This window comes from Esox lucius, chromosome 24, assembly GCF_011004845.1.
Source record: "Esox lucius isolate fEsoLuc1 chromosome 24, fEsoLuc1.pri, whole genome shotgun sequence".
Lineage (NCBI taxonomy): Eukaryota > Metazoa > Chordata > Actinopteri > Esociformes > Esocidae > Esox > Esox lucius.
In genome coordinates this window covers 2,487,311-2,506,075 of record NC_047592.1, presented here as the reverse complement: position 1 = coordinate 2,506,075, position 18,765 = coordinate 2,487,311, and the positions used below count along the sequence as shown (strand labels likewise).

At 44.6% G+C, this 18,765-nt stretch overlaps 1 protein-coding gene across 2 annotated transcripts; it reads left to right on the top strand.

Annotated features, from left to right (window-relative positions):
• Positions 1–694: 694 nt before the first annotated feature.
• LOC105008723 (butyrophilin subfamily 1 member A1-like) lies at positions 695–17,215 on the top strand. Of its 2 annotated transcripts, XM_034290405.1 has the most exons (15): positions 695–752; positions 1,053–1,127; positions 1,829–2,191; positions 2,290–2,571; positions 6,878–6,994; positions 7,153–7,164; positions 7,475–7,495; positions 7,924–7,944; positions 8,366–8,386; positions 8,781–8,801; positions 9,168–9,188; positions 12,310–12,330; positions 15,412–15,435; positions 15,528–15,554; positions 16,290–17,215. In XM_034290405.1, the coding sequence occupies exons 2-15, from the start codon at positions 1,055–1,057 to the stop codon at positions 16,829–16,831; spliced, it is 1,566 nt and encodes a 521-aa protein (XP_034146296.1). In that variant the 5' UTR covers positions 695–752; positions 1,053–1,054; the 3' UTR covers positions 16,832–17,215. The 2 variants fall into 2 exon arrangements, with proteins under 2 accessions (XP_034146296.1, XP_034146295.1); XM_034290404.1 differs by lacking the exon at positions 695–752 and having other exon boundaries at positions 787–1,127.
• Positions 17,216–18,765: the final 1,550 nt, after the last annotated feature.

Genomic DNA, 18,765 nt, shown 5'->3' with positions numbered 1-18,765 from the left:
ACATATCAGTGTCACCAACAGACACAGTTAAATGACTGACATATCAGGGTCACCAACAGACACAGTTAAATGACTGACATATCAGGGTCACCAACAGACACAGTTAAATGACTGACATATCAGGGTCACCAACAGACACTTTCAACAGACACAGTTAAATTACTGAGATAATCAGGGTCATCAACAGACACAGTTAAATGACTGACATATCAGGGACACCAACAGACACAGTTAAATGACTGACATATCAGGGTCACCAACAGACACAGTTAAATGACTGACATATCAGGGTCACCAACAGACACAGTTAAATGACTAACATATCAGGGTCATCAACAGACACTTTCAACAGACACAGTTAAATGACTGAGATATCAGGGACACCAACAGACACTTTCAACAGACACAGTTAAATGACTGACATATCAGGGTCACCAACAGACACAGTTAAATGACTGACATATCAGGGTCACCAACAGACACTTTCAACAGACTTCAGAGGCAAACTGAAACATCCTTCTATGGCCAGGTATGGAATTCTAACAAAAATGTGAGTGTGTGTGGGTGTGTGTGTGTGTGTGTGTGTGTGGGTGTGTGTGAGCAGGAATGCAGGTGTTCAGGTTTAAAATTCCAAGAAGAAGAAGGAAGTAGACTGAATGAAAATCAGAGTTTACTTTCGATCACAAACAGACTTCTGGAAGGATTAACACATCTACACAACTATGATATAGAGGGAATCATTGGTTAAACAGGTAAATGTTAGTTATTTAGTTAGTATGTCATTTTCTCATTGGCATTGTCGGACGTACTGGATTAGTCTTCTTGACTTGGAGAAACTATTTTCCTTCATAATGGATGTCTGTAGATAATGATGACTATTGGGGGATATTAATGCCGCTGTTGAATGACTGAAATGTAAAATGTCCTGGAGAAACTCTCCCTCCATGATGGATGTCCTTCAGGATAATGATGTCAGAACATCTGTCGAATGAATTAAATGTCCTGGAGAAACTCTTTAAAAGGACTTTTGATGTTTGTGTCATCCTCATTAGGGATGAGGAAGGTATTGACTCAACCGGACTGTGTGTGTGTGAATCTCCTTCTTCTTCTACACACAGTCAACTCAGGTACTGTAAACACTCTTACTCTCAGTGTGTGTTTGGTGTGTGTGTGTTTGTGTGTGTTTATTTGGCAAGACACACAGAGATGCCGATAAAATATTCATAAATACCGTATATAGAAGTGTTAAATGTAGCAGTGATTCTGTCACTTTTTGTCCTGCCTTGTCAGATGTGATTGGGCGGGGCTAATTAACAACTTAGGCAAGTGAGTCAGTGATGTAATGACAACATTCACAGGTAGATGTCACTGTCCATCAGGCCACACCACTCAACACACTGGTGATTGTATTCATCATACAGCACTAACTCACATTCATTATCATTTGTATGATGATAATGAATGTTAGGCAGTTGGTCATAATGTTATGGCTGATCGGTGCATGTGGTCTTCCTCTTGCTCTTTGTAGTGTAATATGTCTTTATATGTGGTCTTCCTCTTGCTCTTTGTAGTGTAATATGTCTTTATATGTGGTCTTCCTCTTGCTCTTTGTAGTGTAATATGTTTTTACATGTTGTCTTTATCTTTCTCTGTGTAGTGTAATATGTCTTTATGTGTGGTCTTTATCTTTCTCTGTGTAGTGTAATATGTCTTTATGTGTGGTCTTTATCCTTTCTGTGTAGTGTAATATGTCTTTATGTGTGGTCTTTATCTTTCTCTGTGTAGTGTAATATGTTTTTACATGTTGTCTTTATCTTTTTCTGTGTAGTGAAATTTGAGGTCATTGGTCCCTCTGCTCCTATTGTTACTGATGCTGGTAATGACATCATTCTACCCTGCTACCTGAAACCCAACATCAGTGCTGAAGACATGACAGTGGAGTGGTTTAGAGTAAGACAAAGCATTTCAGACCCTGGTACTTTAGTCCATCTCTATCAGGATGGCAAAGACCAAAATCAGGAGCAGATTCATTCTTACAAGGAAAGGACATCACTGTTTAAAGATGAGCTGAAGAAGGGAAACACATCCTTGAAATTATATATTGTTAAGGCCACTGATAATGGATTTTATCAATGTCTGGTTAAGTCTTTGTCCTGGTATGAAGAGGCCAGAATTGAAGTTCAAGTCAAAGGTGAGGTGTATTTTTTATTTCACTGCAGGAAAACATAGTTAATGGTGCCTTTCTGAACCAAGCTCCAACTGAACTTTAATCTGTCTGTGTGCCTGTAGCTGTGGGATCCCAGCCAGTCGTCTCTATTGAGGGACACAGAGATGGAGGAATGGGTCTGGTGTGTACATCTAAAGGCTGGTTTCCTGAACCTCAGTTGGAGTGGCTGGACAGTAAAGGAGTCTCTGTCTCTACTGGACCTCCAGAGACACACAGAGACTCTCAGGGACTCTACACAGTCAAACTAGATGTTGTTGTAAAGGAGACTGACACCAACAGCTTTATATGTAGACTCATACAGGACCACCTCAATGTACAGATGAACACACAGTTACACATCCCTGGTAAATCACTTTGTCTGACAATATACATTCATAATGGTTTGTTATTTATTTCCTGGTTCAGTTCCCAAATAACCTGGTTCATATCTTACCTCTCTGTCAATACGCCACTACTATTAAAGCTCCTTTCCTTCCATCATCATCGTCATCATCATCTTCTTCCCCTATCCGGGGCCGGATCGCGGGGGCAGCAGTCTAAGCAGGGATGCCCAGACTTCCCTCTCCCCAGACACTTCCTCCAGCTCTTCCGGGGGGACACCGAGGTGTTCCCAGGCCAGCCGGGAGACATAGTCCCTCCAGCGTGTCCTAGGTCTTCCCCGGGGTCTCCTCCCGGTGGGACGGGTCCGGAACACCTTCCCAGGAAGGCGTTCCGGAGGCATTCCGAAACAGATGCCCAAGCCACCTCAGCTGACCCCTCTCGATGTGGAGGAGCAGCGGCTCTACTCTGAGCTTCTCCTGGGTGACCGAGCTTCTCACCCTATCTCTAAGGGATCGCCCAGCCACCCTGCGGAGAAAGCTCATTTCGGCCGCCTGTATCCGGGATCTTGTCCTTTCGGTCATGACCCAAAGCTCATGACCATAGGTGAGAGTAGGAACGTAGATTGACCGGTAGTGGGCAAGCCACCACGACAGACCGATACATCAACCGCATTACTGCAGAAGCTGCACCGATCCGTCTGTCAATCTCCCGTTCCTTCCTTCCCTCACTCGTGAACAGGACCCCTAGATACTTAAACTCCTCCACTTGAGGCAGGCACTCTCCACCAACCTGAAGTGGGCAAGCCACCCTTTTCCGACTAAGGACCATGGCCTCGGATTTGGAGGTACTGATTTTCATCCCCACCGCTTCACACTCGGCTGCAAACCGTCCAAGTGCATGCTGAAGGTCCTGGCTTGAAGGGGCCAACACGACAACATCATCCGCAAAGAGCAGAGACGAAATCGTGTGGTCCCCAAACCTGAAACCCTCCGGCCCCTGGCTGCGCCTAGAAATTCTGTCCATAAAAATTACGAACAGAACCGGTGACAAAGGGCAGCCCTGCCGGAGTCCAACATGCACAGGGAACAAGTCTGACTTACTGCCGGCAATGCGGACCAAGCTCCTGCTTCGGTCATACAGGGACCTGACAGCCCTTAGCAAGGGACCCAGGACCCCATATTCCCGAAGCACCCTCCACAGGATGCCGTGAGGGACACAGTCGAATGCCTTCTCCAAATCCACAGAACACATGTGGATTGGTTGGGCAAACTCCCATGAACCCTCCATCACCCTGTAGAGGGTATAGAGCTGGTCCAGTGTTCCACGGCCTGGACGAAAACCACACTGTTCCTCCTGAATCCGAGGTTCTACTATCGGCCGTATTCTCCTCTCCAGAACCCTGGCATAGACTTTCCCGGGGAGGCTGAGAAGTGTGATCCCCCTATAGTTGGAACACACCCTCCGGTCCCCCTTCTTAAAAAGAGGGACCACCACCCCGGTCTGCCATCCCAGAGGCACTGTCCCCGACTGCCACGCGATGTTGCACAGGCGTGTCAGCCATGACAGCCCCACAACATCCAGAGACTTGAGGTACTCAGGGCGGATCTCATCCACCCCCGGTGCCTTGCCACCGAGGAGTTTCTTAACCACCTCTGTGACTTCAGCCCGGGTGATGGACGAGTCCACCACTGAGCCCTCATCCTCTGCTTCCTCAATGGAAGACGTGATGGCGGGATTGAGGAGATCCTCGAAGTACTCCTTCCACCGCCCGACCACATCCCCAGTTGAGGTCAACAGCTGCCCACCTCTACTGTAAACAGCGTTGGTAGGGCACTGTTTCCCTCTCCTGAGGCGCCGGATGGTTTGCCAGAATCTCTTCGAGGCCAGCCGATAGTCCTTCTCCATGGCCTCACCGAACTCCTCCCAGGCCCGAGTTTTTGCCTCCACAACCACCCGGGCTGCAGTCCGCTTGGCCTGTCGGTACCCGTCAGCTGCCTCAGGAGTCCCACAAGCCAACCAGGCCTGATAGGACTCCTTCTTCAGCTTGACGGCATCCCTTACTTCCGGTGTCCACCACCGGGTTCGGGGATTGCCGCCTCGACAGGCACCGGAGACCTTACGGCCACAGCTCCGAGCGGCCGCTTCGACAATGGCGGTGGAGAACATGGTCCACTCGGACTCAATATCTCCAGCCTCCCTCGGGATCCAGTCGAAGCTCTGCCGGAGGTGGGAGTTAAAGATCTCTCTGACAGGAGACTCGGCCAGACATTCCCAGCAGACCCTTACAGTACGCTTGGGCCTGCCAAGTCTGTCCAGCTTCCTCCCCCGCCATCGGATCCAACTCACCACCAGGTGGTGATCAGTTGACAGCTCCGCCCCTCTCTTCACCCGAGTGTCCAAGACATACGGCCGCAGGTCAGATGAAACGACAACAAAGTCGATCATCGACCTGCGGCCTAGGGTGTCCTGGTGCCACGTGCACTGATGGACACCCTTATGCTTGAACATGGTGTTCGTTATGGACAAACTGTGACTAGCACAGAAGTCCAAGAACTGAACACCGCTCGGGTTCAGATCAGGGGGGCCGTTCCTCCCAATCACGCCCCTCCAGGTGTCACTGTCGTTGCCCACGTGGGCGTTGAAGTCCCCCAGTAGAACGATAGAGTCCCCAGTCGGAGCACTTTCCAGCACCCCTCCCAGAGACTCCAAGAAGGTTGGGTACTCTGCACTGCCGTTCGGCCCGTAGGCACAAATAACAGTGAGAGACCTATCCCCGACCCTTAGGTGCAGGGAAACGACCCTCTCGTTCACCGGGGTAAACTCCAACACATGGCGGCAGAGCTGGGGAGCTATAAGCAAACCCACACCAGCCCGCCGCCTCTCACCATGGGCAACTCCAGAGTGGTGAAGAGTCCATCCTCTCTCAAGGAGTGTGGTTCCAGAGCCCAAGCCGTGCGTAGAGGTGATCCCGACTACCTCTAGTCGGAACCTCTCAACCTCACGCACGATCTCAGGCTCCTTCCCCGCCAGCGAGGTGACGTTCCACGTCCCTAGAGCTAGTTTCCGTGTCCAGGGATCGGGTTGTCTAGGCCCCCGCCTTCGACTGCCGCCCGATCCTCTATGCACCGGCCCCTTATGGTCCCTCCTGTGGGTGGTGAGCCCACGGGAGGGCGGCCCCATGTCGCTCGTTCGGGCTGGGCCCGGCCGGGCCCCATGGGGAAAGGCCCGGCCACCAGGCGCTCGCGAACGAGCCCCAACCCCGGGCCTGGCTCCAGGGTGGGGCCCCGGCTGCGCCATGCCGGGCGACGTCACAGGACACAAATTATTTTTCATCATTAAGGGGTTTTTGAACCGCTCTTAGTCTGACCCGTCGCCTAGGACCTGTTTGCCTTGGGAGACCCTACCAGGGGCATATAGCCCCAGACAACATAGCTCCTAGGGTCACTCGGGTACTCAAACCCCTCCACCACGTTAAGGTGGCAGTTCAAGGAGGGGTCCTTTCCTTCCACTGCACTAATTACTGTTGAGTCCCACAGGGAACCACCCTGAGTCTAATTACTCTATATGGCCAAAAGTATGTGGACACTCCTACTAATTATTAAGTTCAGGTGTTTCAACCATACCAGTTGGTGCATAAAATCCAGCACATACTCACCACATCTCCATAGACAAACATTGGCAGTACAATGGGTCGTACTGATGAGCTCTGTGACTTTAAATGTGGTACTGTCATAGGATGCCAGCCTTGCCAAGTCAGTTGCCCTACCTGACCTGCCCCAGTCAACTGTAAGTGCTGCAATTGTGAAGTGGAAGCATCTAGGAGCAACAACAGCCCAACCACGAAGTGATAGTCCACATAAATTCACAGAGCAGGCCGCAGAGTGCTGAAAGTTGGCAACACTCAACACAGATTTCCAACTGTATAGTTTGGTGGAGGAAGGATATTGGTCTGGGGCTGTTTTTCAGAGTTTGGGCTAGGTCCCTTAGTTCCCTTCTCGTCCAACATCAGTGCCTGACCTCACAAATGCTATTTTGGCTGAATGGGCACAAATTCACACAGACACTCCAAAATCTGGTGGAAAGCCTTCCCAGATGAATGGTGCTGTTATAGCTACAAGGGGGGGACGGGGACTCCATATTAACACCTATGGTTTTGGAATGGGACGTTTAACAAGCTCATATGGATGTGATGGTGGGGGTCTACATGACTTCTGTAATCCCACTTGGTCATCTTTTCGGTTCATGCGTGAATCACAAATAATATTGTGGTGGGACTTTAATAAATATATCTGCATGTCTGCTGTTGAATCTTTACTGTCTCTGTTTCAGATGAGCTGTTTGATCACACCATCCCATTAAAAGTGTCCTTAGGGGTCATTGTTCCTGTCCTGGTCATTGTGTTGGTTGTGGTCATCATCTACTTCAGAGTAACACTTAAAATGAAAGGTAAGAGGAATAAATTGTGAAGGCGCTTTAGCGTCAAATGAAAACAAATTAAATGTTTCCAAATATTTCCACTATAATGTAAGTTGATATTGTTATATTTAGAAGAGTAAATATTCTGGAAATGTACTCTTGTGAATTGATCTTTTTCCACTTTGCAGGTCAAAAGAACAGTAAGTAGTATGTTTGATTGTTTCCTGTAGACTCAGATTACTAACTGAAAAGCTCCACTGGGAAGGATTAGTCCCATGACAGGCTTGCTGATGTTATTAAAATACAAATAAATTAATTAATCAGAAGTAAATAAAGGGTAATGACAATTTGTTGTAAAGACACAGTCCCTACAGAATGTCAACAAATGCTAATTTATGTTAGTAAATTAAGATGTTAATTAATGATCTACCCCTTTTCTCCATACATTTACACAATTGCTGTCCTTGTTGATGATGTTTTTTTACTGACTTTCATCTTTCCTATTTACAGAAGAAGCCCTTCAGGAAATGAGTACGTTTTGTCCAGAGAGAGTGTTTGTGATGTCACTAACATTTGCTACTTCCTTTTTAGTCAGGTTCTATTTCATTCTATTGTATTATCATCAATGACTCATATGTTGTGTTTCTGTTGTCATGTTGATGTTGTTCTGACTCTCATCTGTTGTCATGTTGATGTTGTTCTCACTGACTCTCATCTGTTGTGTTTCTGTTGTCATGTTGATGTTGTTCTGACTCTCATCTGTTGTGTTTCTGTTGTCATGTTGTTGTTGTTCTGACTCTCATCTGTTATGTTTCTGTTGTCATGTTGTTGTTGTTCTGACTGAGTCTCATCTGTTGTGTTTCTGTTGTCATGTTGATGTTGTTCTGACTCTCATCTGTTGTGTTTCTGTTGTCATGTTGATGTTGTTCTCACTGACTCTCATCTGTCCATATTTACAGATCGAGTCATTCATGAAAAGGGTAAGTAATGTCCAGAGAGAGAGAGAGTGCTGTCACTTTAATATGTGCTGCTTCCCTTCTAGTAGAGATGAATTAGTGTACTTTGTCTTTTACATTTAGAGAATCACAGTGGCGTCCATCTATTATGCCATAATTGACTTGAATTGAGATGCCTGTTCAGTTCTCACTGACTCTCATCTGTTGTGTTTCTGTTGTCATGTTGATGTTGTTCTGACTCTCATCTGTTGTGTTTCTGTTGTCATGTTGTTGTTGTTCTGACTCTCATCTGTTATGTTTCTGTTGTCATGTTGTTGTTGTTCTGACTGAGTCTCATCTGTTGTGTTTCTGTTGTCATGTTGATGTTGTTCTGACTCTCATCTGTTGTGTTTCTGTTGTCATGTTGATGTTGTTCTCACTGACTCTCATCTGTCCATATTTACAGATCGAGTCATTCATGAAAAGGGTAAGTAATGTCCAGAGAGAGAGAGAGAGAGAGTGCTGTCACTTTAATATGTGCTGCTTCCCTTCTAGTAGAGATGAATTAGTGTACTTTGTCTTTTACATTTAGAGAATCACAGTGGCGTCCATCTATTATGCCATAATTGACTTGAATTGAGATGCCTGTTCAGTTCTCACTGACTCTCATCTGTTGTGTTTCTGTTGTCATGTTGATGTTGTTCTCACTGACTCTCATCTGTTGTGTTTCTGTTGTCATGTTGATGTTGTTCTCACTGACTCTCATCTGTTGAGTTTCTGTTGTCATGTTGATGTTGTTCTCACTGACTCTCATCTGTTGTGTTTCTGTTGTCATGTTGATTTTGTTCTCACTGACTCTCATCTGTTCTTCATATTTACAGATCGAGTCATTCATGAAAAGGGTAAGTAATGTCCAGAATGAGAGTGTGATATCACTTTAACATTTGCTATATCCCTTCTAGTTATGACCCAGATAGAAGTAAAGTAAAAATGAATTTAACAGTTAAAGAGAGTATATTATTCCATTACACTATTTCAAGACAGCATTACTGTAGATAATTGAGGCTGTATGAGCAAGGAGGCTTTCAGAGAGACCAGAACGCTTTAGAAGCAGAAGGGAGAGAAATTGAGCGTTTTAAGACTGGATTATTTTTATAAACACCAGAGGACTTGGGGTATGTTTTACATTTGAGAGTGATCTCATCTGTTGTGTTTCTGTTGTCATGTTGATGTTCTCACTGACTCTCATCTGTTCTTTATATTGACAGATAAAGTCATTCTGGAAAATGGTGAGTAGTGTCTTTAACTAATGAACTCACTGGCAGTGGGAAGATGCTCTTAATCACTTTCCTCACAGGTGTAGGAACTGAGGTGAATCCTTAGTCATTTCATAGAGGGACAAGCAATGTTAGTTTCATGTTCTCTGGTTTTGTGTCTGGACCATGTATGTTCGTCATCGTGGATGGGGTGTTTCGTGACTGGTTTCCTGCAGTCCTTTACCTGTTGATCAAGACAACAGAGATTTGGTTTCCTGCAGTCCTTTACCTGTTGATCAAGACAACAGAGATTTGGTTTCCTGCAGTCCTTTACCTGTTGAACAAGACAACAGAGATTTGGTTTCCTGCAGTCCTTTACCTGTTGATCAAGACAACAGAGATTTGGTTTCCTGCAGTCCTTTACCTGTTGATCAAGACAACATAGATTTGGTTTCCTGCAGTCCTTTACCTGTTGATCAAGACAACAGAGATTTGGTTTCCTGCAGTCCTTTACCTGTTGATCAAGACAACAGAGATTTGGTTTCCTGCAGTCCTTTACCTGTTGATCAAGACAACAGAGATTTGGTTTCCTGTATTCTTTTATCGTGTTGATGAAGACAACATAGATTGTTTTCCTGAAACCACAGTCCTTACTGTAGGCTGTCTTGTTGCTATCAGTGATCCAGCCTACTGTAACGTTTGTACAAACCCGATTCCAAAAAAGTTGGGACACTGTACAATTGTGAATAAAAACAGAATGCAATGATATGGAAGTTTCAAATTTAAATATTTTATTCAGAATACAACATAGATGACATATCAAATGTTTAAACTGAGAAAATGTATCACTTTAAGGGAAAAAAAAAATTCATGGCATTTTACATCTCAAAGAAGTTGGGACAAGGCCATGTTTACCACTGTGTGGCATCCCCTCTTCTTATTATAACAGACTGCAAACGTCTGGGGACTGAGGAGACAAGTTGCTCAAGTTTATGAATAGGAATGTTGTCCCAATCTTGTCTAATACAGGCTTCTTGTTTCTCAACTGTCTTAGGTCTTCTTTGTCGCACCTTCCTCTTTATGATGCGCCAAATGTTTTCTATGGGTGAAAGATCTGGGCTGGCCATTTCAGTACCCGGATCCTTCTTCTATGCAGCCATGACATTGTAATTGATGCAGTATGTGGTCTGGCATTGTCATGTTGGAAAATGCAAGGTCTTCCCTGAAAGAGACGACGTCTGGATGGGAGCACATGTTGTTCTAGAACTTGGATATAACTGTCAGCATTGATGGTGCCTTTCCAGATGTGTAGGCTGCCCATGCCACACGCACTCATGCAACCCCATACCATCAGAGATGCAGGCTTCTGAACTGAGCGCTGATAACAACTTGGGTTGTCCTTGTTCTCTTTAGTCCGGATGACATGGCGTCCCAGTTTTCGAAAATGAACTTCAAATTTTTATTTGTCTGACCACAGAACACTTTTCCACTTTGCCACAGTCCATTTTAAATGATCCTTGGCTCAGAGAAAACGCCTGCACTTCTGGATCCTGTTTAGATACGGCTTCTTTTTTGACCTATAGAGTTTTAGCCGGCAGCGGCGAATGGCACGGTGGATTGTGTTCACCGACAATGTTTTCTGGAAGTATTCCTGAGCCCATGTTGTGATTTCCATTACAGTATCATTCCTGTATGTGATGCAGTGCCGTCTGAGGGCCCGAAGATCACGGGCATCCAGTATGGTTTTCCGGCCTTGACCCTTACGCACAGAGATTGTTCCAGATTCTCTGAATCTTTGGATGATATTATGCACTGTAGATGATGATAACTTCAAACTCTTTGCAATTTTTCTCTGAGAAACTCCTTTCTGATATTGCTCCACTATTTGTCACCGCAGCATTGGGGGAATTGGTGATCCTCTGCCCATCTTGACTTCTGAGAGACACTGCCACTCTGAGAGGCTCTTTTTATACCCAATCATGTTGCCAATTGACATAATAAGTTGCAAATTGGTCCTCCAGCTGTTCCTTATCTGTACATTTAACTTTTCCTGCCTCTTATTGCTACCTGTCCCAACTTTTTTGGAATGTGTAGCTCTCATGAAATCCAAAATGAGCCAATACTTGGCATGACATTACAAAATGCCTCACTTTCAACATTCGATATGTTATCTATATTCTATTGTGAATTAAATATAAGTTTGAGAGATTTGTAAATTATTCCATTCCATTTTTACTCACAAAAAGTGTCCCAACTTTTTGGAATCAGGTTTGTAGTATGAATGAGAGTTGGAAGCAGAGATGCAGGTCAACTCAGGACATTGTAATGCAAAACTCTTGATAAGGCAATTACAACTGACATAGACAACACGTAAGACAAGGGACTAACATACAGACAACGACACTGAACCTCTAAGACACAGACTTTAAATACAAACACTAACACACCTAATGACAAACAGCTTAACATAGAGATACATAGAGATACAAAGAGATACATAGAGATACAAAGACTGGAGGGAATCCACAGGCGCAGGAGGGGGTAGGGCAACAGAGGGACCAGAGTGTGCTGGGTTCATGGCAGGGGAACAGAGGGACCAGGGTGTGCTTGGTTCATGGCAGGGGAACAGAGGGACCAGGGTGTGCTGGGTTCGTGTGGGACAGGAATCTGGAAGGCGTGAGGTGAAGTGATGTGAAGATGCAGATGGTGGAATTGTGACACCTACCACCAGGAGTAACTGGGAGAAACACAAACCAAGGTGGGCTGTTGAGGGTTGTTGCCTACCTCCTGTAGGAAGCCCGCCAGGAAGTCCAAGGTCCAGTTGAAGGGGGGAGGTGATGAGTCCAATAGTTTTCGTGCTGAGTTTGGAGAGTTTCCTGGTGTAGAACACTTTTGATGAACATCATTCTCACATTGCTCTTGTCTGGAATGGAGAAAGATGTCGTATTACAGCCAAGATCACCTGAGGGCCTGTTGGGGTGCTACACCAATTGGAGTTGACAACTTTTGTGACAAACTCTTTTGTGAATATACATAGTAAAATCAGGATTAAAAAATCTTAAGTTTTTGTGGTTCTAGTTATCCATGTTAATGATCTCCCTGCCAGTTAAATACTTTCACTGATGTTGTGATTTGACTTTGTGTTCATCTGCAGATGTTCTCCTTTCTGAACTGGGTAAGTTATTTAAACATATTTGTTACTGCATTAAAGTACAGCTCCGGAAAAAATTAAAAGACCACTTAAAAAGTTGAAAAGGAAAGTTTTGAGTGAGAAACAGAAGCGTTCAATTTGCAGTTGTCTCTTAATTTTTTCCGGAGCTGTATATTGTGTGTTCTCAGTGGGATGTTCAGTTGGGTGTTCTCAGTGGGATGTTCAGTTGAGTGTTCTCAGTGGGTTGTTCAGTTGGGGGTTCTCAGTAAAGTGCTCTCAGAACTCCCCCTGAAATTTACAAAGACCATACCATACCATACCATCTTCTTCCGCTTATCCGGGGCCGGGTCGCGGGGGCAGCAGTCTAAGCAGGGATGCCCAGACTTCCCTCTCCCCAGACACTTCCTCCAGCTCTTCCGGGGGGACACCGAGGCGTTCCCAGGCCAGCCGGGAGACATAGTCCCTCCAGCGTGTCCTAGGTCTTCCCCGGGGTCTCCTCCCGGTGGGACGGGACCGGAACACCTTCCCAGGAAGGCGTTCCGGAGGCATCCGAAAAAGATGCCCAAGCCACCTCAGCTGACCCCTCTCGATGTGGAGGAGCAGCGGCTCTACTCTGAGCTCCTCCCGGGTGACCGAGCTTCTCACCCTATCTCTAAGGGATCGCCCGGCCACCCTGCGGAGAAAGCTCATTTCGGCCGCCTGTATCCGGGATCTTGTCCTTTCGGTCATGACCCAAAGCTCATGACCATAGGTGAGAGTAGGAACGTAGATTGATACTTAAACTCCTCCACTTGAGGCAGGCACTCTCCACCAACCTGAAGTGGGCAAGCCACCCTTTTCCGACTGAGGACCATGGCCTCGGATTTGGAGGTACTGATTTTCATCCCCACCGCTTCACACTCGGCTGCAAACCGTCCCAGCGCATGCTGAAGGTCCTGGTTAGAAGGGGCCAACACGACAACATCATCTGCAAAGAGCAGAGACGAAATTGTGTGGTCCCCAAACCTGACACCCTCCGGCCCCTGGCTGCGCCTAGAAATTCTGTCCATAAAAATTACGAACAGAACCGGTGACAAAGGGCAGCCCTGCCGGAGTCCAACATGCACTGGGAACAAGTCTGACTTACTGCCGACAATGCGGACCAAGCTCCTGCTTCGGTTGTACAGGGACCTGACAGCCCTTAGCAAAGGACCCAGGACCCCATATTCCCCAAGCACCCTCCACAAGATGCCGCGAGGGACACAGTCGAATGCCTTCTCCAAATCCACAAAACACATGTGGATTGGTTGGGCAAACTCCCATGAACCCTCCAACACCCTGTAGAGGGTATAGAGCTGGTCCAGTGTTCCACGGCCCGGACGAAAACCACACTGTTCCTCCTGAATCCGAGGTTCTACTATCGGCCGTATTCTCCTCTCCAGAACCCTGGCATAGACTTTCCCGGGGAGGCTGAGAAGTGTGATCCCCCTATAGTTGGAACACACCCTCCGGTCCCCCTTCTTAAAAAGAGGGACCACCACCCCGGTCTGCCATCCCAGAGGCACTGTCCCCGACCGCCACGCGATGTTGCACAGGCGTGTCAACCAAGACAGCCCCACAACATCCAGAGACTTGAGGTACTCAGGGCGGATCTCATCCACCCCCGGTGCCTTGCCACCGAGGAGTTTCTTGACCACCTCTGTGACTTCAGCCCGGGTGATGGACGAGTCCACCTCTGATACCTCATCCTCTGCTTCCTCAATGGAAGAAGTGACAGTTGGATTGAGGAGATCCTCGAAGTACTCCTTCCACCGCCCGACGACATCCTCAGTTGAGGTCAACAGCTGCCCACCTCTACTGTAAACAGCGTTGGTAGGGCACTGTTTCCCTCTCCTGAGGCGCCGGATGGTTTGCCAGAATCTCTTCGAGGCCAGCCGATAGTCCTTCTCCATGGCCTCACCGAACTCCTCCCAGGCCCGAGTTTTTGCCTCCACAACCACCCGGGCTGCAGCCCGCTTGGCCTGTCGGTACCCGTCAGCTGCGTCAGGAGTCCCACAAGCCAACCAGGCTTGATAGGATTCCTTCTTCAGCTTGACGGCATCCCTTACTTCCGGTGTCCACCACCGGGTTCGGGGATTGCCGCCTCGACAGGCACCGGAGACCTTACGGCCACAGCTCCGAGCGGCCGCTTCGACAATGGCGGTGGAGAACATGGTCCACTCGGACTCAATATCTCCAACCTCCCTCGGGATCCAGTCGAAGCTCTGCCGGAGGTGGGAGTTGAAGATCTCTCTGACAGGAGACTCGGCCAGACGTTCCCAGCAGACCCTTACAGTACGCTTGGGCCTGCCGAGTCTGTCCAGCTTCTTCCCCCGCCATCGGATCCAATTTACAAAGACCCCTTTTATCAAAAAAAAATAAAAATAAAAATCTCTCCAAAGAAATAAAAGTTGTAGACCACTCCGTTTGTATTGACCTACAAAACATATGGATGGTCAATAACGTTGTCCCTGAACCACTTACTCCAATCAAAGAAACCAGGCACTTTAAATGACAGAAGAACATTGAACCATTTAATGTTACAAAGCTATGTACAGTATTTAAAATGTGAATTCCAACTAGTGAACAAATCTAACCTTCTACCACTGCATATTGAGTGTCTATGTTCTACCATGTCGTTGTTCTGATCCAGAAACAGCCCAAAGAATTCCAAAACAGGGATTATTAAAAAGCACATTTGCTTATTAAATTATGGTCATCTTTCATTTCATTTCTCCTGTTTAAATAACATTAGCTACATGTAGAGGTAAAAGGTTTACTGAAAAAGTATTGTTGCTAGTTTGTCAAAACAATCAATTACCCGTTCTTTCATGAATTGGTCTGTGAATACAAAATATTCTACATCAAACTCTTTGCCTGAAACAGAACGATTGACTTCCAAAATGGTAGATGTCCATCTCTTTGCAAATAACAAAGTGTATTGACTTAAAGAGATTATATACCAAAATGCTAAAAATCTTACAAAAATACATATATACAATGACTCTGTAAAATGCTTTTCTATATTATTTGTAGTTTACTTGCTGCTTTTTCTTGTTTTTTGAAAATAATTTGTTTAACCTACAGGTATCCACACTAAAAGGATTCCAGGTAAAATGTATTATTTTACTGAATTATAATATTGTAATCTTATTTATGTTATCATTATTAATATTTCAATCATGTCTGTCAAATTTATCCAGATTTTCAAATCAGCAAACAACATGCAGGTTGGTGTGTTAAATATGATATGATTATCCTGGTCATTTTGTCCAAATCACATATACTAAAGAATTTGTCCTGATATTTAGACCACATCCATCAATGTTACCAATGTAATAGTAGTGACTGTAGTATATATTACATGTCCTGATATTTAAACCATATCCATCAATGTTACTATATAATATTAATGACTGTAGTATATATTAAATGCCCTATATTATATTAGTGACTGTAGTATATATTACATGTCCTATATTATATTAGTGACTGTAGTATATATTACATGTCCTATATTATATTAGTGCCTGTAGTATATATTACATGTCCTATATTATATTAGTGCCTGTAGTATATATTACATGTCCTATATTATATTAGTGACTGTAGTATATATTACATGTCCTATATTATATTAGTGACTGTAGTATATATTACATGTCCTATATTATATTAGTGCCTGTAGTATATATTACATGTCCTATATTATATTAGTGACTGTAGTATATATTAAATGTCCTATATTATAGTAGTGACTGTAGTATATATTACATGTCCTGATATTTAAACCATATCCATCAATGTTACTGTATTATATTAGTGACTGTAGTATATATTAAATGCCCTATATTATATTAGTGACTGTAGTATATATTACATGTCCTATATTATATTAGTGCCTGTAGTATATATTACATGTCCTATATTATATTAATGACTGTACTGTATCTTTCTCTATACAGTGGATGTGACCCTGGACCCTGATACAGCACACACCTGCCTCGTTTTGTCTGAGAATAAGAAAGATGTGAAATATGATAAAACCAAACGTGTTAAACTCCCTGTTGACCCCAAGAGGTTTAATGAACGTCCCTGTGTCCTGGGCGACCGGAGCTTTCAGTCCCAGAGTTTCTACTATGAGGTGGAGGTGGACATGTTTATCATGTCGTGGTGGGTGGGAGTGGCGGCAGAATCTGCCAACAGGAATGGAGATTTCCCCATAAGCCCTGAAAATGGATACTGGATTTTGGGGAAAAAGTATCAGTCTAAGAACATTTATGCCTACACATCTCCACCCGGTGACATTTCCCGGGATGTCAAGCTCCAGAAGGTGGGGGTGTTTGTGAATTATTTGGAGAGACTGGTGTCATTTTTTGATGCAGAGGCCAGATCTCATATTTATACCTTCACTGACTGTAACTTCACTGGTAAACTCCTCCCACTTCTCTGTATCCGTGATGCAAATACAGGCTCCTCCTCTCTGACCATCTGTCCCGTGAAGTGACCTGTCTGGTGACATGCAGGCAAATTACCAAAACCAAGTGTTAAGTAGCTTGAATAATACATTATAAATGCATTTGGAAATTAAAGTGATTTTCTTGGCATGCGTGGGATTTTTTTTACTCTTGAGTTCATTTGTTGGAATGGGAGTGAGAGAAGTCTCAACAACATATTTAAATAAAATAAATGATGACATGGTTATTGTGGTGTTATGTTTTACCATGCCAACACACAGAGGAGGTGCAAGAGTTTGGGAAGGCGGTCCCTGCTCAATGGTAACTGATACAGTGCAATAAAAGTTATGGAACAGTTTATGTTGAACCTTCCAGGCAGAGTTGCAAAGAAAAAGCCATATTTTAGACTGGCCAATAAAAAGAAAAAAATTGAGTTGGGCAAAAGAACACATACAGAGGACAGAGGAAGAACTCTGCCTAGAAGGCCAGTATAACAGAGTTGCTTCTTCACTGTTGATGTTGAGACTGGTGTGTTATGGGTACTATTTAATGAAGCTGCCAGTTGAGGCCCTGTGATGTGTCTGTTTCTCAAACTAGACCCTCTAATGTATTTGTCCTCTTGATCAGTTGTGCACTGGGACCTCCTACTCCTCTTTCTATTCTGGTTAGAGCCTGTTTGCGCTGCTCTGTGAAGTGAGTAGTACACAACGTTGTACGAGATCTTCGTGGCAATTTCTCACATGGAATAGCCTCCATTTCTCAGAACAAGTATTGAATGATGAGTTCCAGATGAAAGTTATTTTTTCCTGTAATTGAACCCACAAATGCTGAAGATACTGGACTGGTCTATAGAAAGACAGAATTTTCAGCGGTACTAACATAAATGCAAAAGGTTTTTCTAATGATCAGTTAGCCTTGTAAAATTATCAACTTGGATTAGCAAACACACCGTTGGAATTCAACATTGGAGCCCCATGAAATAATCTCAGTGTTTGTTCTAAGCTGACCCTCATGCCTTTTCTTTAGTTTGTATGTTTCTTTGATTATTTACCATTTGCTATTAATTATTTGTTGGGACCCGTCCCTATGTTACATTTATACTATTATTGTTACACTGAAGTAGAGAGACATGGGTAGATAACAAGGGTTAGGAACAGAGATTGGAAACCCAAAAAGGCTAAATGAAATGTCCTTCTATTGCCAGTGTTGTGGACATTTCTGAAACCTGATGTATTCTTACTGATTAAAGGACTGAGTCCCCATGTTTAGATAAGTAGAGGAATGTGAGAGAGGGGGATCTGGTATTTGTCTAAGGGGGCATCCTAGACTGGTATCAGCAGATTATAGGGTTAATCGTAAATCTGCCTCTCTGTATAACCCATTAGTATCTATTTGTAGTTTGTCCAGATGCTTTAAGTCCTCCTCAAGGGTTGAGAAGGTTACCCAGATGGGGGAGGACAACATGTCCCTTGTGTGAAGCCTAGGATATGTGATCAGAACAAAGGGAATGAGTTGTATTGACATAAGACAGATGGGCAGCATCTTACCACACCCCTTTTCCTCCCTTATATACTGATGATTGTCCTGTACTAATTTAGAGACTCCTCGGACGATTATGTTTGTAAGCGTTTGACGCGTCTCTCTTATTTGCAAATAATTAATAAACTGTTAAATTGTGCCAAGAGAATTTAATCTCTGTATTTCCTAATTAAAGAGTTCTGATCGATGGAATTACCATCACACCAGCTATGAGACTGTTACATTTTTACATTGCATGCATGCATTGGTGTGTGTTTGTATGTGTGTGTTTTTGTGTGAGGGAATTACTGGGAAGTGGGTCACTCTTACTATATTTGTAGGCATGGTGACAGTAGGTGAGCAGGAATGCAGGTGTTCAGGTTTTATATCATTTTATAAGAACAAGCAAAAAGACTGACACCATAACTACAACCCAAATACAACCATAACTACAACCCAACAATGT

Excerpts from the sequence above, each read along its gene's own strand:
- LOC105008723 (XM_034290404.1), top strand. The coding sequence starts at position 998 with ATGTCCTGGAGAAACTCTTTAAAAGGACTTTTGATGTTTGTGTCATCC. Across the intron at positions 1,128-1,828 it reads TCTACACACAGTCAACTCAG|TGAAATTTGAGGTCATTGGT; the intron begins GTACTGTAAACA and ends TTTTCTGTGTAG. Across the intron at positions 9,189-12,309 it reads TAAAGTCATTCTGGAAAATG|ATGTTCTCCTTTCTGAACTG; the intron begins GTGAGTAGTGTC and ends GTTCATCTGCAG.